The sequence below is a fragment of the Manacus vitellinus genome, unplaced genomic scaffold, assembly GCF_001715985.3.
Source record: "Manacus vitellinus isolate BGI_N305 unplaced genomic scaffold, ASM171598v3 scaffold_3_pilon, whole genome shotgun sequence".
Lineage (NCBI taxonomy): Eukaryota > Metazoa > Chordata > Aves > Passeriformes > Pipridae > Manacus > Manacus vitellinus.
Window position 1 is genome coordinate 5,952,468 of NW_021940535.1, and position 10,105 is coordinate 5,962,572.

At 41.5% G+C, this 10,105-nt stretch overlaps 1 protein-coding gene across 1 annotated transcript in view; it reads right to left on the reverse strand.

Moving 5' to 3' along the window:
* The window catches only part of PDIA4 (protein disulfide isomerase family A member 4), a 35,620-nt gene that overhangs the window by 25,184 nt on the left and 331 nt on the right, over positions 1-10,105 (reverse strand). The window contains exons 2-5 of the mRNA XM_029961742.1: positions 7,434-7,591; positions 5,851-6,040; positions 5,639-5,756; positions 550-680 (exon numbers count right to left, since the gene is read on the reverse strand). Of these exons, the coding sequence (XP_029817602.1) occupies positions 550-680; positions 5,639-5,756; positions 5,851-6,040; positions 7,434-7,591 (597 nt within the window). The remainder of the gene's footprint in view (positions 1-549; positions 681-5,638; positions 5,757-5,850; positions 6,041-7,433; positions 7,592-10,105) is intronic.

The following is a 10,105-nucleotide window of genomic DNA, read 5'->3' on the forward strand; positions in this document are numbered from 1 at the left end:
TCCAGGTCCCTCTGGATGGCATCCAGAGCTTCTGGTGGCATATCAGGTGTATTTGGACACTCCCTGCTGGTGGATGACTAAATGTCCTGCTTCCTGTAAAGGACAGCTAAATATGGTGAAGTTCAGTGCATTGCTGGCTCTAATGATTTTTAGCATATAGAGGTCTCATCAGAAAAAAAAAAAGTAGCTGATATAGGTGTGCATAGAACACAATGGAGTTTTAAGACAACAGTACTGTGAAAGTACAGAACTGTATAGTAGTATGTTGATAATGATTGACCTAACAAGATGAGAACAGTTAGTTGTTTTATGTTGTAAAACTGGAAAAAAAACAGTAATTACCTTCTAGACGAAGTGGTAACTTTTCCAACGGTTAGAGGTACCACAGTGTTTGGGCATATATTTCCATCTGAAGAAACAAGGGAGGATGAGATAGTTTCATGTAGAAAGGAAACAGACTCCTAGTTGGTTTTACCTGGCTTGAGTCCAGCTTGGAAAGTTCAAACATTTCTTTGCAGCCAGAGAAAACTTGTTTCCACTGTGACCTACCACATAGGATCCCAGGAAATACAGATTTCCCAGCATTGTATGTTTACACCTCAGTGCCTGAGTGGATTTGTATCTGTCTGCATTTAGCTCTGACTGATCTATCTGGCCTGTGAAGAGATCCACTGATCCCACTGGAAAAAAAAGAAGGGGATATAACATGGAACGATCATCCCCTTGAAATGAGGGTCCCATCTCCATCAGAGCAGGATTGTTGTCATATGTGCAGTTGGTCACAAGATAGTGTCAGAGAGCAAGGGCCCAGGAGGTTGAGATCTCCCTGTTCCCCATTCTGGGAATACTATAAGGAACAGTTGCTGCATTCGCCTCTGCTGTTGGAAACTAGTGTAGTATTGTTTGAGGCCATACTGCAGGTCAGGAATTTTTTGAGTCTTTGCGGGGTGGTTTTGGTTTGGTTTGGGCATCAGACCCAGCAGAAAGCTGAGAACTCTCAGAGGCAAGGTAAGAGCAGGAAGCACATAGGATTAGGAGCAGGAACAGATTCTGGCCTGAGGGGGGGGGCTGTTGCTCTTTGAACAGCTATCCTCTGTGGTACAGTACTCCACTAGTCAAAGGTAAGTATCTTGCATACAGTTTTTGGCTGACACATGAAAGCACAGGCCTTCGAGGTTGTCACCAGTAGAGAGTCCATTTTTTTAACCAGGAGGATGATACAAGTGGTTTAAGCCTGAACTGGCTTGGTATGGTCTGTTGCAGATTACATCAGTGAAAAACTGCCTATCAAAAACTGCTGTGTGTAGCTGGCACAAGATGGCACAGCTTCTCCATCTCAGAGTGTAGTGCATGGGAGTCAAGAGGAGGGGAGCTTGTGAGACTGTGGGAAACCCACTCTTACTGTGTTTTCATTATAATCAGTTGTATTGAGTTTGCACGGCAAGGGTTTAGTAGTATGAGGTGTTACAGGAAGGGTTTCTGTGAGAAGCTGCCAGAAGTTGGAGGGCCGTGGTGAGACAGACTGTCCCCCTGCAGCACATAGAAGGTAACAGTGGAGCAGAGATCCACCTGAAGCCCATGAAATACCCTATGCTGGTGCAGCAGATGGATGCCTGAAGGAGTCTGTGACCCCCTGAGAAGCCTGTGCTGAAGCAGATTTGCTGGCAGGACCTGTGGAGAGAAGAGCCCACACTGAAACAGGTTTGCTGGCAGGACTTGTGACGCACTGGAACAGTCTGTTCCTGAAGGACTGCACCCTGTGGGAAGGGACCCACGCTGGAGCAGTTCATGAAGAACAAATGAACAAAAGTTAAAGAAGTTCAAAGAAATTGCAGCACCCTGTATGATGCCTTTTGTTTGGTTATTACTAAATTATTTTTCATATTTGATTTGAAAATGGTTCTAAATTCTTAACCCTGAGCCAGATGCTGGTACTGCCATTGTAAGTAGATTTTTCTGGGATTCTTGGTAATGACTCATGTCAAAACTAAACACCAGGAGTACAGAGAGCATCTGGGAAATCTTCAGCAGTCTCCTTTCTGCACAACTGTCCTCTGAAAAAGGCGTAAATACAAGGTCAACTTCAGAGTCAGTGCTTATGCATTTCTTATCAAAGCCATGTGAACTAGAAGCTTTGCTGTGCTTTCTTATGAAATCTCAGGATGATTCCTTTGTGTGGTGTTCTATCTACATTACAGAATATTAATCTATCCAACAGATATTTTTATTGTGTCTGTTTATCACAAGATTTGGTATTTTAGTTTTGCTTTGGTATTTGTGTTAGAGAATATTGATTTGGAGCTAAACTATGGTGAATATATGAAATTTAAACAAAATAGAAGTATTTCTCCACAAGTTTCAATCAAATTGTTATAAGTAAGGACTGATTATTTTTTGGTGAGTATCTAAGCAAAGTCTCATCTTGGGCTGTAGCACTTAATCTAAAGTTCACACTAACCTACTTCTTCTTGTACTTTTGCAGACTGCAGCAGCCCTCTGGGTTGTGCCAGGGCTTTTCATTGCTGACAGTGTCTCCTGCTGCACTGCAAAACCTCCTTCAGTCTGCTACAGGCACTTGTAAACCAAGCCTTTGGGGAGCACTGAACAGAGTTTGCTGGCTTTGGCTAGTCACTGTGAATTATAGAGGTTATTGGATGATCCCAAACTACAAGCATGCAAAAGCCTGCCTGAACAGCTCCTTTTTCTAATTAGCTAGTGGTTTTTGTTTGGCTCATGAGTAAAGCAGAAATGGTCTCTGTGCAATGCAGATGTTGATCTGTTGGCTAAAGCTGGTCAAACCCCAAGGCTAAAGCATTTGTCAATGCTCAACTAGCTAATAATATCAGAATATGGAACAGAAATAGGGTAGTTTATACTTGAATCTTATGTACTGGTTGACCCTATGAAGTTGTTCTTTGGCTGTCTGTATGTAGAGATAAAAAATTAACTAGAACAAAGTATAAACTAAGAACATTATTTCTTATTGTTTTGAAGTAAAACACTAATCTTAATTATAAACTGCAGAGATCAAGACTGGGATTGCTATTGCATGGATAAAATCCTATGTCTGAAATAGAAATAAAAGATATCTCTTTAAAAGAAGATTGGTTAAAAGAAGGTGACTATACCTCAATGAGAGGTCCAGAATGAGAGAAAATTTGGGACAGCTGTAGAGAAACACTGCGGAGTGTAGTAATATTTTTAAAAAGTGTTGAATTTAGGGAATTGTTAATAACATAAAAAGAGAGCTAAAAAGGCTTTCAACAATTTTTGTTTTTATAGGTCAGGATGTATTTAAGAAAAACCTAACAAATTGAAACTGTGTTAGACAACACTGTCACAGAGACATTCAAAGTGAGTGCGTCTCTCAACCCAGTCCATAAGATGAATTACCAGTCCCTAATATGATTGCCTCTTCTCAGAATTCTTATTACCACTGTTTCAGCTTGGACTTTTGGGTTAGAAGCCATCTTTCTCTCATCCACTCAGTAGATACCATGATGACATATTGAGCCAGTCACAGCTGTAGCAATCCTGTTAGTATCAACTGCAAGTCAAGGACTGATTTCTTTGCTGCACATCCTTGGGTCACAGGTGTAAGAGCGAATTTCTGTGTGAATAAATCACCCTAGTCTATGCTTGCCTTTTGAGGGGCAGCCAACCAAGTGTTTGTAGTCAATACTACTTTAAAATTTTTTTGGCCCATGATTTAGTTTTGGTCAGACTGGAGCTTTGGGAAGCAGTTGTATTCCAGAAAGAAAAACATATCAGGATAACTCATGGTTTACACTGAAACATAATTTTCCAGAACTGTATGTAAGACATAGTCTGCTTGAGAATCAGTTAGATGCTCACTCAGTACCTCCTTCATGGAAAACCCTGCAAAAGAGTTATGAAGGAAGATTAGAAGTCCTAATTCTCTCTCTTCTACCACTGACTAAAGCGGAATAATAAAATTTGCAGTACTATGATCAAAAATCCCTTCTATTTACAGCAAATTAGAACCAGATTTCTCAAACTGTGAGATATATTTATTTTCTAACTAGCACTGCATTTTTTTCCAAGATGTTCTTGCTTATGCTTTAAAAGCTCAGCTAATGTGTTTTTCTTAAATTTCTGTTTCCAAGCACAGACTTGCAGGTACAGTTTGTTGCATATAATATGTTTGAAAGCTGTATCATTCCTGTGTTGCCTCTAGCTTTTGTAGCACCAAGAGATGCTTCTTCTTCATCTTCTACTTTCAAAAAAAAATCAAGGCATAAGTCGTGCTGAAATCTCAAATCCTTAAATAATTAAATATGCTAGCTTGCATCCATTTTCCTCATATATGTATGAGTTGCCAAAATAAGAGTCACCTTATTGCTATGAGAATAGCTATGCAATCCAGAGCTGCTGTTCGAGCCTATATGGGCCTATATTTTGGTGTATGAGCCAGGAACAGAGGCAGAGTCAATCATCTGTGATGGTATTGTCATTACTCAAGCTCACCTCTTTGGGTACCAGCAGTGACAAAGCTGTTGAGAAACTACCAGTGTGAAAGCCTTGGCAACGCTTCTACAGTTTGTCCTGATCCCCATTCACTACTGTGGAGCTTAAAGCTGGAAGTACAAGCAAGTCTGAATTTTCCTCTGCGAGCCTGCAGAACTGTGTACTACATTTATGTGAGTGTTGCTCCAGTGGTTTCCACTTCTTCCCTTTCAGAGCCTCTTGCCAATGCAGTACAGTAAGTGACCCTCTGTAATTCTTCAGATTTCAGCCACAGTTTGCCTGTATGTGAATAGAGGTGGTGAAGCCATTTTTATGCTTATTTCCTATAAGAAAGGATGGCAGCTGCTATGGATTTGTGGTTAATATTCTCAGGTGGATTGTGGGTGAGCAAGGAGAGTGTGTCTAAAATCAGTCACATGTAGGCTTGAAAGTCATAGGCATTTACACTTTGAGAAGCAAGAAAAAGTCCTACAGTACCTCCTTTCCTTTCTTTTGGCCTTCTAACCCTCTGACTAAGGTTATAAATGGCTCTTCAAAATCCTGCCTGCCTCCTGTTAGGGAGCCCCAGCCTCACCTCATCTGGCATCTCTGGGAGGAGACCATATTTTGGTGTATAAGCCAGGGACAGAGGCAATCATCTGTGATGGTATTGTCATTACATTACCTGCTGTTACATTTGACTTATGATTGTAAGACAGCTTTCAGCTGGTGATTCATCAAAACTCAGTATTTTTCATGTGCCCCCTTAAAATCTGAAATTGTCCAGCTCAGGAACAAATAGTATGTTATTCTTTAGGCTGTGCAAGCACGGCCTGTAGATGTCTGAAAGGACTGTGTGGAGATCCTGCATTTGAGCCTGCTGGTGATGCTATGAGGAAATAAAATCCACACACAGGATCATACAGCTGAAGATGCAAATACAGTGCCTGTGCATAATTTGGCTTCATATTTGGCCGTCAAATTTTCCTGCATTTCTTAAAATTTTGTGCCTGCATTCCATAATCCTACAATGCTGTTCATAACTAATACTTTTACTCCTTCAATTTAAAGCATCCTCTTTTTTAAAAATGAATATTTAAATAGAACTTTCCCACACATCAAAATTGATAAAAATGGGGGGAAAAGGTTATTCTGTAAGGAAGGCTGATACTTTTTATTTCCAGTTTCTTCTTGTGGTGCTTATGGAAGGCCCTTCCTGACCAAGCAACATCCCCAGAGTGGGAGGCATTTTCAACCTCACTTGCTACGTGTTGCTGAAACTGTCTTCCCTGCAGGGAGAATCAAGAAGCAAATACAGGATTTTATCCAGGCACAAAAGAGAAGTGGAATAGCAGACTGCAGTTTGTTAACAGGCTCCCTCACCTCATTCCTGGCCCGGCCTAGGCGCGCCCTGGGGCGGGCGGGCACCGGGACCCCTCCGAGACCCCTCCGGGACCCCGGCGGAACCCCGCCGGGACCCCGGCCGCCGCTGTCCGCGGTGCTGAAGCTCCGCGGGGTGGGGAGGGGAGATTCCCACAGGATCTGGTGTTCCGGGTTTCTCAGCCTTTCAAACCTGAAGTGTGAAATAATAACAACTACTTAGATACAACATTTCCAACACTTGCACCTGCATGTTTTTTTGACCTCAGAAGGGCAGGCTCAGCTCTGTAATATACAAGAGCCGCTGCTACAAAGGCAGCCACTGTCATGAAGAATTGTTGAGTTCACTGTACTCCATCCTGTAGCTGCCTCTTCTGAGGAACATGGACAAAGAGTCTGAGTATAAAGCCTTTCTAAGGAATCATTTGCTTTGTCACTGGTCATTTAGGTTGCATACCTACATAAGCACTGATGCTTTGCCTAAGAAAGCAAAGGTATAGAGAACTAGTCATACTAGTTCTAGATACCACAGTGTTAAATGTCATCTGAAGGAAAGGTTAATACTGGAACTGTCAGGGGTCTGGTTTTTTTGTTTTGGTGGGGGTTTTTGTTTGTGTTTTTTTTTGTTGATGTTGTTTTCTTTCTTCTTTTTTTTTTTTTTTTTTTTTATTACCTGTGATTTCCTTTATCAGTTTAAAAATAAAATGAATGGATAAAGATCTAGAACTTTGTCTAGTTTTGAAGCCATGCTAGCATTTTTGAATGGCTCTACACAAGTTTTTTCCAAGCTGGGTGTTCTCTAGCCCCAAGATCACCACTGACTAGTGCATGAGTCCACAAAGTGCACTAGAGAGAGAGCAGCTGGTCAAACTCTGATTATGAAATCTGGGAGGCTGCATATTGTCATAACAGAAATAGTCTCTATGCGTCAGACTGAAAGAACAATTCTAAAGAATTGGTTGGTTACATTAGGAACACTCAACTTCTTTGGATCTACAGCCACAACTTTTCCCACTTACTAATCTCATAATCTTGAGGCTTTAAACATTTGGTGGGTGACCACACTTTCTTTTAGATTGGCGATCAGGAAATGGTTGCAAACATGCGTGCCTTAAAAAACCACTGCCCAAAGCCCCGTTCATCCTCCATTCAGAAAACACAACTGTTTCTTCAAAATGAGGGAACATAAAGCTCTACCAGCTGCTCCCACCCAACAGTTTCCAACCAGTTTTATTCTCTACTTTCAAAGCCCTACTTCTTAGCAAATGTGGTTGCTCCAAGCCCAGTGAAATGGAGAGAGGACATCTGCTCATAACAACACAGTTTGGTGCTCCAGCCTGAAAGTCAGAACTCAGAAGCCAGTGCAACAGTGCTTTGAGATGCAACAACCAGTGATCAGGCAATGCAGCTGGGGGCAACTCCTGGGGGTCAGAAAATGGCCCAAGGCACTGCACAGAACCGGTGGAGGAGGCACTACTGGCATGACTGCCATAATAATTCAAAAGAAAAAAAAATATATATTTGCACATTTATTGGACATTCCCAAGGCACCTCTGTATGTATGTCTCTACCTCTACATTTATTACTTTTTGGAAGTAGTTGGAACAGATGGGGTTTGCCCATCAGAAGGAGCTGATCCAACCTTGGAACACGACTGGCTGTGCTGATTTACAGAGGCTTCTGGCTTCCCAGGTGAATCCCAGTGGGCTTCTAAGAAAGACAGAGACTCATTTTTTAACAGGGCCTGTTGCAATAAGACAAGGGGAAATGCTTACAAACCAAAAGAGGGTAGATTCAGATTAGGTCTAAGGAAGAAACTGTTTATGACAAGAGTGGGGAAACACTGGCATGGGTTGTCCAGAGATGTGATAGGTGTTCCAGCCCTGGAAACATTCAAGGTCAGGTCAGATGAGCTCTTAGCAACCTGATCTACTTGATGATGTCCCTGCTCACAGTGGAGGAGTTGGACTAGATGACCTTCAAAGGTCCCTTCCAACCCAAACTATTCTATGATTCTACCTAGATTTCTCTTGAAAAGCACCTAGACTGGGGATTAATATAAAAGGGGAGCCACCTGATGCCTTTGAGTTTAGCTGGAGAAAACCAATACCTCAGACAGCTTGCAGCCACTTCACATTTTACCTGCAGAAGTTTCTTGGCAGACCATCAGCTGTCTTCAGGCAGGAATTCAGAAAGTCCTGCAGCAGAATGGAGAGTAGCTTAGGGTTCTGCACCTGTTGGTCCCATCCATAGTTATCAGATAGCAGAAGTACTCCACTTCTCAAGGCTCTTCTCCTCTCCCCTCTGTCACTACTGGGCTCTCCTGCTGTATGAACTGCTCATGCTGGAGCTTTCAGGTGTGGGAGTGGTGGCTTCTCAAGATGATGGTGGTGCAGCAGCAAGTTCCATTACAGAATGCGTGTACATCTGTGACAAGAAATCAATTTGTGTCACAAAGGCAGCTGGCAGAGATGCCCTTGAGATTAGATTTCAAACACAAGCCCTTAGGAAGATGCTGTTGGCCACATGCAGGGTTTTTTCTGTCCACTTCTCAAACATTACAAGCAAACCCAAAGGCAAGTTTTATTCAAGTTCATGGCCATTTCATGTTCAGTTTCCATGGATTTTCTGAAAGATGATTGAAATGATGAATTGATTGCGTCGCAAGGATACAGAAAGAGATCTGTCTAGGGCCCCAGAGCCTTGTTCCTTGATGCTCATGCATAACAAAATGACTCTTGAGTTAGTATGTCACTGTCTGAAGAGAAGCAGGAAGCTTTTCCCTTTTCTGATCCTGTTATCAAAAAATTAAAACCTACAATAATCTCAACATATCAAAGAAATACAAAAGGGTAAACGTGAATAAAGGAACCAGCTACAGCATGAGGAACAAAGCCAGTGACATCCTTGCACACCTGATGACCAGAAAAATATTCATCAAAACAAAATTAGGGCAACAATCTTCTCATGTTTGTTTGGGTTTTGTTTTGCTTTTTTCCAAAATGCAACATCTACCAAGTAGGGCAGTAAGATCACTTTTCCAGCATCATTCACACACACATATCCCCTGAAGTGACTTCAAATTACCTGATGGAATGGAACTGTCTGGAAAGCTCAGCCTCAAGTAACTGAACTCAATTACTGATCAAATTACAGGGACATAAAATGAATGCACCCAGCCTTTTAACAATGAGGACTTCCCACTGCCCTGTTATTTCCATTTGGCAAACTCTGGCATAGCTTTGTGTTTCTTCTGCCCTTAGGTGCCATGTCACTGAAGCAGCATGGGTAACAGGAAATAAGAACATATGAATACAATGATTCCAGTTTGGATTACAGAACTGACACAAACCTCTGCATTAAGATGACAGCTGTTGGAACTAACAAATAAAATTAGCCACACTGCAGTGTGATCTTGATAAATGGACCACCTGGGTAAAAAAGCTAGAGGTCACCAGAAAGAGCAGTTGTACTTTTCTGGTCAGTATATGAAAATACAGATTCATCCTCTAAATCCTGGGCATTCCTTGGATACCACCAACACTCAAAAGAGGTTTCCAACAGCAACATGACACAATAAAGTAATACTCATCCTTAAGGCTGGTAACTTCTTAAATTTTTGTCTAAACCTTAGGGAAATGTAAGAGGAAACAAACTACTGGAAAGTTCAATGCATAATCCATGAAAAATTAAGCCTATATATTGAGAACGCGATGACAAGTATAAATCATGCAACAGCTGCTCCATGACATGGCTGTTCTGAATAGATCCCCCTCTGTAGCTCACATCCAAAGTATAAACCAGTCAGCTGGCAAGTATTTAAAAAATGTAAAATCACTTTCCTTGTAGATCTTCTGTATTATTTTTCTCAGGAAACCAAACATCAAAAAGCAACAAGAGGCAGAAATAGTACTTATAATTCTGCAAGATCTTCTAGCACTGTATCTGAAATTCCAGTTTCAAGGGAAATAACGTCCAGAGCAGTAGTAGCCCAGGAGTATTCCAACAGTCCTTATCACTCTTCATCACAGTATGAATGCATGAACTTATGCATTTGTTCATAAGTTCTGTAGATAAACACACACAAAAAAAAATGAAGGGTGCAAAAGATTGTTTTAGAACATACATTTTTCAAACAAACCTCCTAAATTGTGGATGAAAAAAACCAACCAACCAACCAATCCAAAAAACCAACAACAAACCCCGAAAAAAACCCCCAAACCCAAAACAAAAAACCCCCCCACACTAACTGTCAGGG